The sequence below is a fragment of the Anopheles bellator genome, chromosome 1 (genome assembly GCF_943735745.2).
Source record: "Anopheles bellator chromosome 1, idAnoBellAS_SP24_06.2, whole genome shotgun sequence".
Classification (NCBI taxonomy): Eukaryota; Metazoa; Arthropoda; class Insecta; order Diptera; family Culicidae; genus Anopheles; species Anopheles bellator.
In genome coordinates this window covers 57,567,630-57,583,388 of record NC_071285.1, presented here as the reverse complement: position 1 = coordinate 57,583,388, position 15,759 = coordinate 57,567,630, and the positions used below count along the sequence as shown (strand labels likewise).

General features: G+C 44.5%; 6 protein-coding genes across 6 annotated transcripts; 5 read left to right on the top strand and 1 right to left on the bottom strand.

The window, feature by feature from the left end:
- The first annotated feature begins 64 nt into the window (after window positions 1-64).
- LOC131210379 (zinc finger protein 90-like) lies at window positions 65-2,040 on the top strand. The gene is made up of 2 exons (XM_058203624.1): window positions 65-268; window positions 330-2,040. The coding sequence occupies exons 1-2, from the start codon at window positions 152-154 to the stop codon at window positions 1,644-1,646; spliced, it is 1,434 nt and encodes a 477-aa protein (XP_058059607.1). The 5' UTR covers window positions 65-151; the 3' UTR covers window positions 1,647-2,040.
- A 447-nt stretch (window positions 2,041-2,487) lies between these two features.
- LOC131210361 (zinc finger protein 62 homolog) lies at window positions 2,488-4,112 on the top strand. Its single transcript, XM_058203600.1, has 3 exons — window positions 2,488-2,606; window positions 2,671-3,947; window positions 4,011-4,112. The coding sequence occupies exons 1-3, from the start codon at window positions 2,490-2,492 to the stop codon at window positions 4,084-4,086; spliced, it is 1,470 nt and encodes a 489-aa protein (XP_058059583.1). The 5' UTR covers window positions 2,488-2,489; the 3' UTR covers window positions 4,087-4,112.
- Window positions 4,113-4,675: 563 nt separating this feature from the next.
- LOC131215973 (transcription factor grauzone-like) lies at window positions 4,676-6,231 on the top strand. Its single transcript, XM_058210368.1, has 2 exons — window positions 4,676-4,796; window positions 4,867-6,231. Exons 1-2 carry the CDS (start codon window positions 4,689-4,691, stop codon window positions 6,229-6,231), a joined length of 1,473 nt encoding a protein of 490 aa, XP_058066351.1. The 5' UTR covers window positions 4,676-4,688.
- A 2,117-nt stretch (window positions 6,232-8,348) lies between these two features.
- LOC131210390 (UDP-N-acetylglucosamine transporter) lies at window positions 8,349-9,664 on the bottom strand. The gene is made up of 2 exons (XM_058203635.1): window positions 9,581-9,664; window positions 8,349-9,474 (listed from the first exon to the last, which is right to left on the bottom strand). The coding sequence occupies exons 1-2, from the start codon at window positions 9,594-9,596 to the stop codon at window positions 8,405-8,407; spliced, it is 1,086 nt and encodes a 361-aa protein (XP_058059618.1). The 5' UTR covers window positions 9,597-9,664; the 3' UTR covers window positions 8,349-8,404.
- Window positions 9,665-9,835: 171 nt separating this feature from the next.
- LOC131210352 (zinc finger protein 62 homolog) lies at window positions 9,836-11,661 on the top strand. Its single transcript, XM_058203588.1, has 2 exons — window positions 9,836-10,017; window positions 10,073-11,661. Exons 1-2 carry the CDS (start codon window positions 9,901-9,903, stop codon window positions 11,528-11,530), a joined length of 1,575 nt encoding a protein of 524 aa, XP_058059571.1. The 5' UTR covers window positions 9,836-9,900; the 3' UTR covers window positions 11,531-11,661.
- Window positions 11,662-11,903: 242 nt separating this feature from the next.
- Window positions 11,904-15,713, top strand: LOC131215971 (zinc finger protein 845-like). Its single transcript, XM_058210367.1, has 3 exons — window positions 11,904-12,083; window positions 12,147-13,602; window positions 14,434-15,713. Exons 1-3 carry the CDS (start codon window positions 11,967-11,969, stop codon window positions 15,645-15,647), a joined length of 2,787 nt encoding a protein of 928 aa, XP_058066350.1. The 5' UTR covers window positions 11,904-11,966; the 3' UTR covers window positions 15,648-15,713.
- Window positions 15,714-15,759: the final 46 nt, after the last annotated feature.

The following is a 15,759-nucleotide window of genomic DNA, read 5'->3' as shown; positions in this document are numbered from 1 at the left end:
TTATTGTTTCCGTTTGTCAAAATTATAAACGTCAGATGCGTCCAGTTCCAGTCGTGTTTATTGTTGTTTTATTGAAGCAGATAAAGTTTCCCTCAATTCTTTTCGAGTTACAACCGGATGTGTGAGCCCGTAGATCGGGACTTCGTTCAGAATGCATGACCTGTCGCATCAGTGCCGCCTGTGCTTGGAGGCTTTAGCAGATAAGGAAGGATTACCCATTACTGATGAAGCGCTACAAGAAAAGATGAAGCTATTGTTGGGATTTGAGGTGAGGGGACATGAGATTAAGGCAAAGCCTACATTATTCACGCAATACCTCGCCTTTCCAGGTCATGCCAGAACTATCGTGGCTACCAACCCAAGCCTGTGCAAATTGCACTGGAATAATAGATAGCTTCATTGACTTCAGACAGAAAGTGAAATCAAACCAAGACTATTTGTACTCGCTAAAAGTAGAGGAAACAGTGAATTTGTCGGAGCATTCGAGATCAGGGCTTTCCGAAAACAATGGCCTCTTGCCGCCAATATCCGTATCCGTAGCGAGCCGTTGTTTTGAAATAGTTTACTTACCACTTCTGAAACATGAAGAAGAGACCACTTTCACCAGTCCAACCTTTGCAGAAGTTTTGCTACCGGAAGAAAATGAAATCAAAATAGAGGTTCAATCCGACTCAGACGAACTCGCCAATAGTTCAGTAGTCCAGTCGGACGATGCGATCCCTAATAGTCCCATGGAAAAGCAGAAAAAGACGACGGGGAAGGCCAAGAGACGCCATCCTCCACAGGAATGCTCTAGTTCGTCGCTGCCTGCTGTCGAGACCAATAAGAGAAAACGACATTTTCCCGTAAAAGACGAGCAACGATTGAAGGATTTTTATCAACTGGTTTGCGAAATTTGTAAAACCGTTTCGGATTCGTTTTCCGACCTTCTCGCCCATTACCGTAAAGAACACAACACGGAAGGTTTTGTTCGCTGTTGTGACGCTAAGTTCAAGTCCAAAACGATGGCACTTGAGCATGTGGATGGACATCTGGGCACGATACGGTGCGACATTTGCAATAAAACGTTCCTCTACGCTAATTCGCTAAAACTGCACAAACTCGACCGCCACAGTGATCCGGAAGCGAAACCATTCAAATGTGACAAGTGTCATCGGTCGTTCGCAAGGCCATTCTTGCTGAAAGCACATCTGAAGTCTCATGTCCAGGAACCGTGTCCAACTTGTGGCAAGATGCTGGGAAACCGGAGAGCCTTAACCACGCACATAGAAAGAGTACACGGGGACATGCCTAATCTGATTTGTGATATCTGCGGTAAAGTAGCAGCCACCAAAACGACTATGGAACGCCACATGAACATACACATGGGCCGTGAAACTGTTAAGCGAGTTCAATGTATTCATTGCCTGAAATGGTACAAGGGAAAATACGTGCTTGAAAAGCATGTCCAGCACGCGCACCTAGAACAAGGAGAAACATTTCAGTGCGACATTTGCCAAAAATCGTATCCCAATAGTCGCGCTCTAATGTTGCACAAGGAGACACACGACGAGCCAAAATATGAATGCGAGACCTGCGGCAGACGGTTCAGGAGGAGACAACTCTTTCGAAAACACATGGCAAATCATACGGACAAGTCCGACTAAAAGTGTACGGCGCCTAAAATGGTATAGTCGAAAGTGTGTGTCCCACAAATCTTTCAGTGCGGCATTTGTCTAAAATTGCGCTAATGTTGCATAAGGAGACGTACGATCGGCCAAAATATGAATGCGAGAATTGCAACAGACGGGTGAAAAGGAGACAATCCTGTGAAAGCATGCGAAAATTTATACGGTCAACTTCCGTACTCAACTTTTTCAATTCAGTAAAGTGCACAATAATTAGCTGCCCCCGAATTAGCTGCCTTGAAGACAGCAAAGATGTAAAACAGAATCAAGCGAAAGTAACCCAAAAAACTCTTCGTCGTCTCACCATGTTTTTTTTACCTAAATATTTAACTTTATTTACCTGAGAGCTACTTTGTAAGGTGCGTTGGCAAATAAAATAAGATCATACTTTTCAAATTCCAACCAAAGTTTTTCCGAAACTCTCAGAACAAAATATGTACCGAAGACCACTTGGTTGCGAAAATATTCAACTACTCTATCGAGGGGAACCAACTAACAAATGATTTCAATTTTACAATATTGTGTTAATTTAACTCACTATTTAAGACATACATTGCAGCATGTGAGCACTGCGTGGTCGTTTCCTGTTTTCAAACACTTAACATTTCGTTTACAACGACGATTGCTTTTTATTTTCTGTTGAAACTTTAAAAATCCCTTTTGTCTTTGTTTGTCAAAACGGTAAACGTCAATCGCGTCCAGTTCCAGTCGTGTTTATTGTTGATCAATTGCATCAAACAAAGTTTCACAAAATCCGTATTTTTTTAGTTACAACCGGAACTGTGATCCTATCCGTGGCCGTAACTCGGGACATTGTTCAGAATGCATAACTTTTCGCATCAGTGTCGGCTGTGCTTGGAGAGCTTGGCGGATACGAAAGTTTTGCCCATTGCAGACGAAGTGCTGCAAGAAAAGTTGAGACTATTGTTGGACTTTGAGGTAAGCGAACCTGAGAATGGACATTAAGATCCTATATTATTCACGTAAAACATTGCTTTTCCAGATAATGCCTGATCTATCGTGGCTACCAACCAATGCATGTAGGAATTGCGCTGAAATAATAGATAATTTCATTGCCTTCAGACAGAAAGTGAAATCAAACCAAGACTATTTGAATTCTCTAATGGTGGAAAATGTAGATTTGAAAGCTTACGGATCGCTCGAATCGCTTACGGAATCCGTGAATTCGTCACAGGACATGGAAGCAGTACATTCCGAAAACAATGACCTCTTACCGCCAATATCTGTATCTGTCGCGAGCCGTTCTTTTGAAATAGTTTACTTGCCTCTTGTGGAACATGAAGAAGTGACCACTTCAACCAGCCCAACCTTTGCAGAAGTGTTGCTTCCTGTAGAAGATGAAATCAAGATGTTCGGCGACCAATCAGATGTTCAATCCGATACAGACGAAGCCCCCGACAGTCCAATGTTACAGTCGGACGAGACAGACCTTAACGATTCTACGAAAAAGCGAAAAAGTAAGATGTGGAAGGCGCGAGGTCGTCCCCGAAAGCAATGCTCTAGTTCATCGTTGAGTGCAGTCGGTATAGATAAGAGAAAACGACAAAATTTTACCGAACAAGACGAGCAACGATTGAAGGATTTTTATAAACTGGTTTGCGAAATTTGTGAAACAATTTCGGATTCGTTTTCCGATCTACTCGCCCATTACCGGAAAGAACACAAAACGGAGGGTTTCGTTCGTTGTTGTGACGCAAAATTTAAGTTTAAAACGATGGCGCTTCAGCATGTGCATGGACATCTGGGCACGATACGATGCGACATTTGCAATAAAACGTTCCTCTACGCTAATTCGCTTAAGCTGCATAATCTGGACCGGCATAGTGGTCCAGAAGCGAAACCATTCAAATGCGACAAGTGTCAACGGTCGTTCGCAAGGAAATCCATACTAAAAAGTCACCTCAAGTCTCATGATCTGAGACCATGTCCAACATGTGGAAAGATTCTGGCAAAACCGAACTTAGCATCGCATATAGAGAGCGTACATGGTAACCTGCCCAGGCGAGTTCAATGTCCGCATTGCTTGAAATGGTATAGGGGTAAATCCGTACTCAAACAGCATGTTCAGCACGTTCACCTCGAAAAAGGACAAACATTTCAGTGCGATATTTGCCAAAAACCGTTTCCACATAGCCGCGCACTAGCATTACATCGGAAGAGGCATGATGAATCTAAATTCGAATGCGAGGTCTGCGGTAAACAGTTTAGGAAGAAAAATTCCCTGCGGAGACATGTCGCAGTTCATACCTACGAACAACCGTAAGTCTGTGAAATTTGTGATTTAATATTTAAATAGGACTCAGCATAATATTTCCATTGCAGAAAAGCACACTCCGAACTGACTGCCTTGACGCAAGGAGAAAGAGAAAACGAATCTCCCGAATGTACATCAAACTAACCGCCAAAAATCTTCACGTTTTGTCACGTTCTATTTCGTTTATTATGGTTTTATTATATTTCAAATACAAACGCGGGAACTTAGCCGAACAAAACACATCTACGTTGTACCATAAAGTTGTAGTTATTCTCGTTCCTTGTTGCTGCTGCTTGTACAGCTGTAGAGCTTATCTGGGCGTCAGCAAGCACAAAGCGCCATGTGAAGACCTCGTCTGGGCCAGTTCCACACTAGACAGGTTTGCCACACGCTTGTCCGGCCCGCCGATGACCCTTTCGCCACTTCTGCTGCAACTGTAATGCGACGACACGGTAGACCGTGATTATCCGGCGTGAGCAGGGAGTGAGCGTCGTCCACAGGCAGCCCTTCAGTATGACGAATAGAATCTCTCGAAAAAACTACTTCCGGAAGAACTCGGCGAGCCAACCGTTGGAGGCAATTCAAGTATTCAAAAATGTCATTACTGCCGTTGTGGATCAACAGCAATAGAGCTGATTGACGGACGAGTTTGTGTTTTGTGTTTCGGACTTTTCACACCAAATGTAAACATTAGAAAACGCAGCATTAGTTTCACTCAACGGCCAGTGCTTTGTGAAAATTAAACAATGAAGGAGCAGTGCCGATTGTGTCTGGAAGAGTGTACAACGGTCTCTACCACCTCGCTTGAACAAGTTGAATTTCGTAGGCTCGTTTCGAATGTGTTCACGTTTGCAGTAAGTGGTAGATTTGATCGTTCCATAATATTTAATAAACTGTATTGTTTGTTTAACCCACTCGTTGCAGCTGGAAAGTAGACTGAGTCTGCCAGTTCTGGTTTGTACATTATGTTCGAACCGTGTAATTGATTTCAGCGCATATAGCGATCAAGTCCGCACCAACCAGGAATGGCTCATGTCGCATTCGGAAGCCCAGCAAGATGAAGATGACCTGTTTGAGATTGTTAAGGTGGAACCTGCGAATCAAGCGCCATTGTTTGAACTAGAATCCTTCAATGAAGAACCCATTAAGACGGAGGTGGCTGTGGCTTCCGGAACAGATTCAATGGAAACAATTGGAATGGACAACAGTTACGAAAATTGTCAGATGAAACCAAACAACCTAGACGGAGCTCGGTTTGTTAGTCGGACTCGCAAGTGTAAAAAGAATAGCTCTGCAGCGGGTGGAACAACAGCGACCAATGCTAGCAAATGTCAACAAAAACGCAAACACGAAGACACACGAATACAGGAGTACTTCCAATTGGAGTGCGAAATCTGTGCTGATAAGCTGGAATCTTTTGCAAGCCTACAGAATCATTTTCTAAAGAAACACAACACCCGGGGATACGTTCGATGTTGCGGAAAAGCGTTAACAAGGCGAGCAGAGCTTATGGAACACATTTTGCTGCACGAAGGCTCGTTGCGTTGCGACGTGTGTCAGAAGAACTACACTTGCATTCGATCATTGAATTTGCACAAACTGAACAGCCATGGCAAGGCCGAAGACAAGCCGTTCAAATGCGATAAATGCCACCAATCGTTCTCCAAACAGCATCTACTCACTGCACACCTTGTGCGGCACCTGCAGAAACAGTGTGAAATTTGTAAAAAAATTCTTTCCAGCCATCAGGCCTTAAAAGTGCACGTAGCTCAAATCCACGGAGCAGACAACAATCAAATTTGTGCTACGTGCGGAAAAGCATTCCGCACCAAGCGAGCCATGGAGCGGCACATCGAGCAGCACCTGGGCGTGGACAGTATCGAGAAGGTGCAGTGCAATATCTGTAGCAAATGGTTTAATGGGAAGTACAATCTGAAAAAACACGTTCGATTCAGCCACATCGAAAAGGGGCAAGAATTTCAGTGTGAGATCTGTTTGCACAAATACCCCAACACACGGGCCCTTATGTACCACAAGCAGCGTGTGCACGTGGAGGAAAAGTTCGCGTGTGAATTTTGTGGCAAGCGGTTCAAGCGTAAAATCTACCTTAAGGAACACATCGCCAGGCATACGGGCCAGCCGTTGTACTCGTGCAATTTATGCAACGCATCGTTCAATTCGAACGGCAATCTGTACGCACATCGCCGTAATAAGCATGCGGCCGAATGTAAGGCTAGTAGAAATCAAGCAAAAATACTCTCACAACTATCGGAAGAAATGCATAACTGAAAAGAGGCGATCTTACGTTTTAAGATTGCGAAGAAAGAGAAAACATGCCAAAATAAATTTGGTTAAACTTTTATAGCTTTTTGTTTCATGTCCACTCAAATAATACTAAAATCTCAGTGTGCCATACGGCTTCGGAATCTGAATGTTTTCTGTTTGATTTTCGAAACTTCAAAACTTCTAATTTTCTGCTTTTGTCAAAATCATAAACGTCAGCTGCGTTCCGGACGTGTTTATTGTTGATCAATTGCATCAAACAAATTTTCACAAAATCCGTATTTTTTAGTTACAACCGGAACTGTGATCCTATCCGTGGCCGTAACTCGGGACATCGTTCAGAATGCATAACCTGTCGCATCAGTGTAGGCTGTGCTTGGAGAGCTTAGCGGATACGAAAGGATTGCCCATTGCAGACGAAGTGTTGCAAGAAAAGTTGAGACTATTGTTGGACTTTGAGGTAAGCGAACGTGAGAATGGACATTAAGATCCTATATTATTCACGTAAAACATTGCTTCTCCAGATCATGCCTGATCTATCGTGGCTACCAACAAATGCATGCGGGAATTGCACCGGAACAATAGATCGTTTCATCGCCTTCCGGCAAAAAGTTCGTACAAATCAAAACTATTTGTACTCGCTAAAAGTAGAAGAAGGCCCCAATGGAACAGTGGGTCTGTCGGATGACGTGAAAACAGAGTTTGCCGCAAATATCGACGAGCTGCCTGCAATACCCGCTCCAAGCAGCTGTCTTGAAGTAATTTACGCTCCTGTCAAGGAACTTGAAGAAGAGACCCATTCAACCAATCCAACCTCCAACCAAGAAGTTGAAGTTAAAAGGGAACCATTATTCGATGAAGATATTGGCAGCATTAGCCCAAGAACACAATCTATCCATGAAGATTCTAGCGATCCTTTGGCCGAAAAACAGCAAAACAAGACCGTAAAAGCAAAGCGAGGCCGTCCACGAAAGCAACACTCTAGTCCGCGATTAACAGTTACCGATACCGATTACAAAAAGCAACGAAAAGCCGAAAACGAGCAACGATTGAAGGATTTTTATCAGCTGGTTTGTGAAATTTGTTCAACAGTTTCGGACTCGTTTTCGGATCTTCTGGGCCATTACCGGACAGAGCATAACACGGGTGGTTTTGTTCGCTGTTGTGATCGTATGATTAAGAAAAAGTGTCTAGCCGTCGAACATCTAGAAGTACATTTAGGTAAAATACGGTGCGACATTTGCAACAAAACCTACAACAGCGTCGACACGCTTCAACTGCACAAGCTTCAGCAACACAGTGGTCCGGAAGCGAAACCGTTCAAATGTGATAAGTGTCATCAGTCGTTTCCAAAAGCGTACTTGCTGAAATCCCATCTACAGCGCCATAAGCAGGAACCATGTCCAACTTGTGGCAAGATGCTGGGAAATCGAGGTGCTCTGAAGGTGCATATAGCAACGATGCACGGGAACCGTGAACCAAATCTGATTTGCGATATCTGCGGTAAAGAAATTGGCACAAAACAGACTATGGAACGGCACATGAATATGCACATGGGGCGTGACACCGTTGAGCGAGTTCAGTGTAGCCAGTGCCAGAAATGGTTCAAAGGATACCACGTGCTTAGAAAGCATATCAAGCACATACACCTCGAACAAGGACAAACATTTCCCTGCGATGTTTGCCAGCAGACATACCCCAACAGTCGCGCTTTAAAGGCGCATAAGCAATGTTCACACGGCGAAGACAAACATGAATGCGAGATCTGCGGGAAACGGTTTAGGAAGAAGGATTCGCTGCGGGATCATTTGGCAGTTCATACTGACAAGCGACCATACGCCTGCGAAATTTGCGATTTAACGTTCAAGTTCAGCTCATCTAAATATTTCCATCGCAAAACAGCACACCCCGCCGAATCGGCTGCCTTAAAGGAAGCGAAAACGGAAGAGATAAAAAAATCGACCGAAAGTAAACCACGCTAGACAGAAGAACCTCTTCACATCTCACCATGTTATTTATTTACCTTAATATTTAACCTTATTTACTTGAAAGTTACTTTGTAAGATGTGTTGGCAAATCAAATAAAATCATACTTTTCAAATACTAATAAGTGTTGTCTCAAAGTTCTCACTCAACAAAATAGTCATGTACACTATCTAAGTTTGGCGTGCATGGATTGTTACACCTTTTCCGCCAGAAGCCTTTCTTCTGCCTCAAAATTCGCTTGCTGCTTGGCTGTTCGTTGGCCGCCGAACAAAAGCATCGGTACCTTCCCGGATTTTTGGCCAGATGCATCGTAACCGTACAAGAAGATAGATCCGATTACGAGAACGGCACCAACGGTGAACTGCAGCGTAAGACGAAACTCGAACAAGAATATCGAAGCGACACATGAAATTATGATCGCTAGCGAAGTAGCGAAGCCTTTCAGTATGTTGTCCGCGTACTTCACGACAACGGCCACGATCAGCCCGCCGACTGCCTGCAGCAGGATCAAGTAGAGCACGAACGCATCGTACCCGTGAAAGAACCCATGGGTATATAACTGGGATCCATCGTTGACGACGCAGGTCAGCAAACCGATCGGTAGCGATAGTAGGCTCAACTGTATATTTCTCATCCAGATCGAAATGTCTGCTCCCTTTAGCATCTTCTCAAAGTAGATGCCGGCTAAGCCGGAAAGAAAACAGGCCCCAAGCACAGCAGTGAATCCGAGCAATCGGTTCTGCTCCGGACCGTTCGCCTCACGGAAAGAGGTTTTTTCCCCATCTGTTTGCGCCAACTGTACGCAGGCAACGCCAATTACCAGAAAGACAAGGGCTGCCCACTGCGAGGGTTGCAAACGTCGACGTAGTATCAGCACCGCGAACACGGCCGTCGTCAGTATCTTCAGCTGGTAGGACACCTGGTTGGTGGCGGCATCCAGGTGCGACGCGGAAACATAGAGCAGATTATTCTGCACAATGTACAGCAACGACGGGATGCACATTTTGAGCGTATCGACCGGTTGTTTCAAAATCGTCTGTTCAAGCGAGGCGCGAAACTGTTGAAAGCGTTTGCCTTCCTCGAAAAACACAAGCAGCAGACTAGTGACGAGCTTGACCACCTCAGCCATCACCACGGCGGTCGAACTGAGGAACATATCACCGGCTCTGGTTCGCGAATGGCGCATACTTAGTGCCAAAATTGCATTCTGTAGCGTAAGAGTGGCTAGACTGAGGTACTTTAGGTGATTGCCATAGCCGTGATCTAGCAAGGATTGCGTCCGAGAAAGAAAGCGAGAGAAAAAGCCGTATGTTGGTTTAATCGAACGTTAATCATCCACCACTCTATCCATTGAAAGCCCCCTACTTACTTGTGGCTTGTTTCATCTTGAGCAAATTAAACAGCTTTTTGTACAGATAACTCAAAAACTGCCTCCAACAGACCGAGTTTTTATTCTAGTTCAACCAAAATTGTCTACGTTGACACTGGCTTGTTCTTTTGGTATTTGGTTTTCGAAACTTCAAACATATTTTTTTGTTTATTTGTCAAAATTGTAAACGTCAATCGCGTCCAGATCCAGACGTGTTTATTGTTGATCAATTGCATCAAACAAATTTTCACAAAATCCATATTTTTCGAGATATAACCGGAACTGTAAGTCCGTGCCCGTGGCTAGGGACATCGTTTAGAATGCATAACCTGTCGCATCAGTGTCGGCTGTGCTTGGAAAGCTTGGCGGATACGAAAGGATTTCCCATTGCAGACGAAGAGCTGCAAGAAAAGTTGAGACTATTGTTGGACTTTGAGGTAAGGGATCATTAGAATGGGCCGAAATCATTCACGTAAAACATCGCTTTTTCAGATCATGCCTGATCTATCGTGGCTACCAACCAAGTCATGCTTCAATTGCGCAGGAATAATAGATAATTTCATTGCCTTCAGGCAGAAAGTTCGCACAAACCAAAACTATTTGTACTCACTGAAAGTAGAAGAAGGTCCCAATGGAGCAGTGAGTTTGTCACAGGACGTGAAAGCAGCACTTCCCGAAAACATTGATGCCTTGCCTTCGACATCTATACCTACCCATTGTCTGGAGGTAACTTACAATTCTGGTAAGGAACTTGAAGGAGAGAACAATTCAACCACTGGAATAGCTCCCGTAAATGAAGAAGTTGTAGTGAAAAAGGAACTATCATCCGATGAAGACATTGTTTGTAATAGCCGTAGGGCACAGTCAGACCATGAAGATTCTAGCGATCCTTTGGCCGCAAAACAGCAAAAGAAGAAAGTAAAGCGTGGTCGTCCTCGAAGGCGTCACTCGAGTTCATCGTTAGTTGCTGCCGATAGTGATAAAGCGTCAAAGCGACGGAAAGCTACCGAGGAAGACGAACAACGATTAAAGGATTTTTATCATCTTGCCTGTGAAGTTTGTGCAACAGTTTCGGAATCGTTTTCAGATCTTCTGGCCCATTACCGGACAGAGCATAACACGGGGGGGTTTGTGCGCTGCTGTGACCGCACGTTCAAGAAGAAATATCTAGCGCTAGAACATCTGGGTGGACATATGGGCACAATAAGGTGCGATATTTGCAATAAAACATACTACAGCGCTAATTCGCTTAAGCTACACAAACTCGAAAGGCACAGTGGTCCGGAAGCGAAACCATACAAGTGTGATAAGTGTCATCAGTCGTTTCCAAAGCCGTACTTGCTGAAATCCCACCTACAGCGCCACAAGCAGGAACCGTGTCCAACTTGTGGCAAGATGTTGGGAAACCGGAGTGCCCTGAAGGTGCATATAGCAACGATGCACGGGAACGTACCAAATCTTATTTGCGACATCTGCGGTAAAGAAATTGGCACAAAACAGACTATGGAGCGGCACATGAATATGCACATGGGGCGTGATACTGTCAAGCGAGTTCAGTGTGGCCAGTGTGAGAAATGGTTTAAAGGAAACTATGTGCTTAAAAAGCATATCCAACACATGCACCTCGAACAAGGACAAACATTTTCCTGCGATGTTTGCCAACAGACATACCCCAACAGTCGCTCACTAGCGACGCACAAGCAGACAACGCACGGTGAAGAGAAACATAAATGCGAGATTTGCGGAAAACGGTTTAAGAAGAAAGATTCCTTGCGGGATCATTTTGCAGTTCATACCGACAAGCGTCTGTACGCCTGCGAATTTTGCGATTTAACTTTCAAATTCCACTCTTCCAAATATTTCCATCGCAAAACAGCACACCCAGCCGAACTGGCTGCTTTGCAACAAGCGAAGAAGGAAAAGGAATCGCCCGAAAGTAAACCACGCTAGTTCAGAACGTCTCCAAATCTCACCATGCTATTTATTCCGCTTCTTTTTAAGGTGTAACATTAAATCAAATGCAACCATAAACATTGGATATCAATAAACGGCGACTAAAAACAGTTTCATTATGAAAAATATTGTCACATGTTTGTATGTAAAATAAAGAACACATGGGAATAAGGAGCACATTCAAATAAATTAAAGTGGCGCAGTTTGCCATAAAAGCAAGTGTCGAAAAGTTTCGGAATTTGAATGTTTTCTGTTTGGTTTTCGAAACTTCAAAAATCGTTTTGTTTTCTTCATTCGGCGATAGATAAACGTCAGATGCGTCCAGATCCATTGTTTATTGTCGATTAATTGTACGAAACACATTTTCACGAAATTCATTCTGCTCGAAGTGCGACGGGACGTGTGAGCCCGCATCTTGGGAACATCGTCCACAATGCATAATTTGTCACAAAAATGTCGGCTGTGTTTGGAGGGTTTATCAGATAAAGAAGGATTACCTATTGCAAACGAACTGCTGCAAGAAAAGATGCGACTATTGTTGGACGTTGAGGTAAGGAAGCACATGAGAATGAACCAGATCCTACATTATCCTCGTAAAAAATCGCTTTTCCAGATCATGCCTGCACTATCGTGGCTACCAACTAATGCATGTGGGAATTGCACCGGAACAATAGATAGTTTCATTGCCTTCCGGCAAAAAGTTCGTACAAATCAAGACTATTTGTACTCGCTAAAAGTAGAAGAAGGCCCCAATGGAACAGTGGGTTTGTCGGATGACGTGAAAACAGAGTTTGCCGGAAACGAGCTGCATGCAATACCCGCTCCGAGCAATTGTCTTGAAGTAATTTACAATACTGTCAAGGAACTTCAAGAAGAGACTCATTCAACTAATCCAACCACTGATGAAGCCCTGGTCAACGAAGAAGTTGTGGTAAAAAGAGAAGTCACAGGCGACGAAGACAGTGTCCATAGTAGCCCAATGTCCCAGTCAGACAATGCTGACTTTAATGATCCTTTGGGGGATCAACAGGAAACGAAGCCGAAGAAAGTAAAGCGATGCCGCCCTCCACGGCAGCACTGTAGTGCGCCGTTGGGTGCTGCGTATACTGATAGAAGAAAACGACGACAAGCTTCCGAGGAAGACGAACAACGATTGAAGAATTTTTATCATTTGTCATGCGAAGTTTGTGCAAATGTTTCAGATTCGTTTTCAGAACTTCTGGCCCATTACCGAACAGAGCATAACACCGGTGGCTTTGTTCGCTGTTGTGATCGCACGTTTAAAAAGAAGTGTCTAGCCCTCGAACATTTGGAAGTACATTTGGGCACAATACGGTGCGATATTTGCAGCAAAACCTACAACAGCATCGACACGCTTCAGCTGCATAAGCTTCAGCAACACAGTGGACCGGAAGCGAAGCCGTTCAAGTGTGATAAGTGTCATCAGTCGTTCCCAAAGGCGTACTTGCTGAAGTCGCACTTGAAGCGCCATAAGCAGGAACCGTGTCCAACCTGTGGCAAAATGCTGAGCAACCAGAGTGCTTTGAAGATGCACATAGCAATGATTCATAAAAAAACACCTAACCTAATTTGTGATATCTGTGGTAAAGAAATGACTACCAAGCAGACTATGGAACGGCACATGAACATGCACATGGGGCTTGAAACGGTCGAGCGAGTTCAGTGTGGCCAGTGTCAGAAATGGTTTAGAGGAATTTACGTTCTTCAAAGACACGTCAAACACGTACACACCGAACAGGGACAAATATTTCAGTGCGATATTTGTTTGCAGAAGTATCCGAATACGCGTGCCCTCTCCCACCATAAGCAACGGGTGCACGTGGAGGAGAAGTTTTCGTGCGAATTTTGCGGGAAACGTTTCAAACGCAAAATCTATCTTAGGGAACACGTCGCCTCTCATACGGGTCAACCCCTGTACTCTTGCAATCTGTGCACAGCAACGTTTAATTCGAGCGGCAATCTGTACGCCCACCGTCGTAAAAGCCACGTGGGCGCAGGTAGAGGAAGCAGGAACTCCTCCGGAGAATCAACCCTCAGAAAACCAGTCCGTAAGCAAGGAGAACCTATCACGTGATAGATGTAAAGGTTCAAACATTCTAGTGAAGATCTCGAAGCATGCGGTCACTTCGAAAGCAGCATGATCAGTCAAAATAAATTCATCTATAGCTTTTAAACCGCTTCCTTCTGTCATCTTCGGCGTTTTATGTGCACCGAATCGATTGGTTTTAACTATATTTTATTGGCCACAATTTCCGAAAGAAAACACAGAATCGTTGATCTTTCTCTCGGTGAAGTGAAAATAATAATTTACAACGGCTACTATGGCAATCTTGTTGAAGCTCGTCCCCTGCTGCTTTATGGATCAAATGTATACGAGCTGTTTGACAGGTGAGGCCAAGCAAACAATAAACAATTTACTCGGTGGATAAATAATCAACAGATAAAGTATTAGTGGATCAAGCACACGTTTTTAGGGAGCAGAGTAGCTGAGTTTCGTCCAAAATGAACGAAAAGTGTCGCCTTTGTTTGAAAATGTTGCAGTGCGAAAAATACGTATCCATTTTGGACATTCAGTTCAGTAAACAACTGGCTACAATTTTCCAGTTCACAGTAAGTTGTTCATCGAAGGTGTGCGCTACGGATTTGTTACCAAACCTCTTTCCATGGTTTGCCTTAGATCGCGGTCGAAGAAGCTCTTCCGGAACGGGTTTGCCAGCATTGCCAGAATACAGTGGACGAGTTTCACAGCTATTACATGCAAGTTCAAACGAATCAGAAACAGCTCTCGTCACTGCACGTTTTAAATGAAACCAACGAAGCATTCCCTCTTACTACAGTAAAAGTGGAGCCGTTGTTTGATGAACATTTGTTCGAAACAGAGGCAAACGATATCGGCCTAGAGGAGGACTCTGTGAAGGACGAAACTCTGAAGGGAACTGTCGAAGACAGTGATAGTGATTCAGCATCGAGCGATGACTTTAAAGGAGAGGACAGGCTGTTAAACGATGAGGAGGATAAGCAAGAGGATGATGAAGGAAGCGAAGCGGTAGTTAATGGCCGACGCAGGGGTCGAAACCTAAAAAAAGAAGTAGCGGACGCACTGGCCAAGACTGAACGTGCAGATAAATCAAAATGCACAACACAAGCCAAGCAACTGGAAAAAGAGCAGCGGATAAGAAACTTTTTCAGTCTGGAGTGTGAGCTGTGTTCCACACCGTTGAATGACTTCACGGATCTGCAGGATCATTATCGCCAGGTGCATAATGTAACGGGATACGTTCGCTGCTGTGACAGACTATTCTATCGTCGGTATCTACTATTGGACCACATAGACGCCCACAGCGGTTCGATTCGATGTGAAATATGCAAGAAGAGCTACAAATCGAACCGCTACTTGACGCTGCACATGGCGAAAACACACAGCCGAGAGGAAGACCGGCCGTTCAAATGCGACCAATGTCACGTATCGTACCCGAAGTCGTACCTCTTAAAGGCGCACCGCGCTTTGCACGTGCAAGAGGAGTGTCGCATCTGTAAAAAGGTGCTGTCCAACAACCAATCGCTGAAGGTGCACATTGCCCAAATGCACGGTGACGATGGCAATCACATCTGTGACACGTGCGGGAAAGTATTCCGCACTAAAGCGGCCATAGAGCGGCACATCAAGGAGCATCTGGGGCTAGAGTTGGTCGAGCGAATGCAGTGTGAATACTGTAAAAAGTGGTTCAACGGGAAGTACAACCTGAAGAAGCACATTCGCTTTCTGCACAATGAGGAGGGACAAGAGTTTCGCTGCGATGTCTGCCAGCACGAGAGCCCCAACAGCCGGGCGTTAGCCAACCACAAGCTACGGGTCCACGTTGAAGAGAAGTACGAGTGCGAGTACTGCGGAAAGCGATTCAAGCGGAGGCCCAACCTTCGCGAGCACATTGCATCGCACACGGGCAACGCGCTTTATTCTTGCGAAATCTGTGGCATCAAGTTCAACTCCAAGGCCAATCGCTTCACGCATCGCAAAAACAAGCATCCCGTCGAATGGGAAGCCAACAAGCGATTGAAAGCCGAGAGAGAGATGAGTAAACACTGTGTATAGACAAGAGTACTGATTAAATATAGAATAGATTTCATTACCGTGCGCATTCATGGAACCGATACCTTGGTGCGGTCAAATTTTGCGCAGCACTGTCTGGGCTTTGTTTTGACAT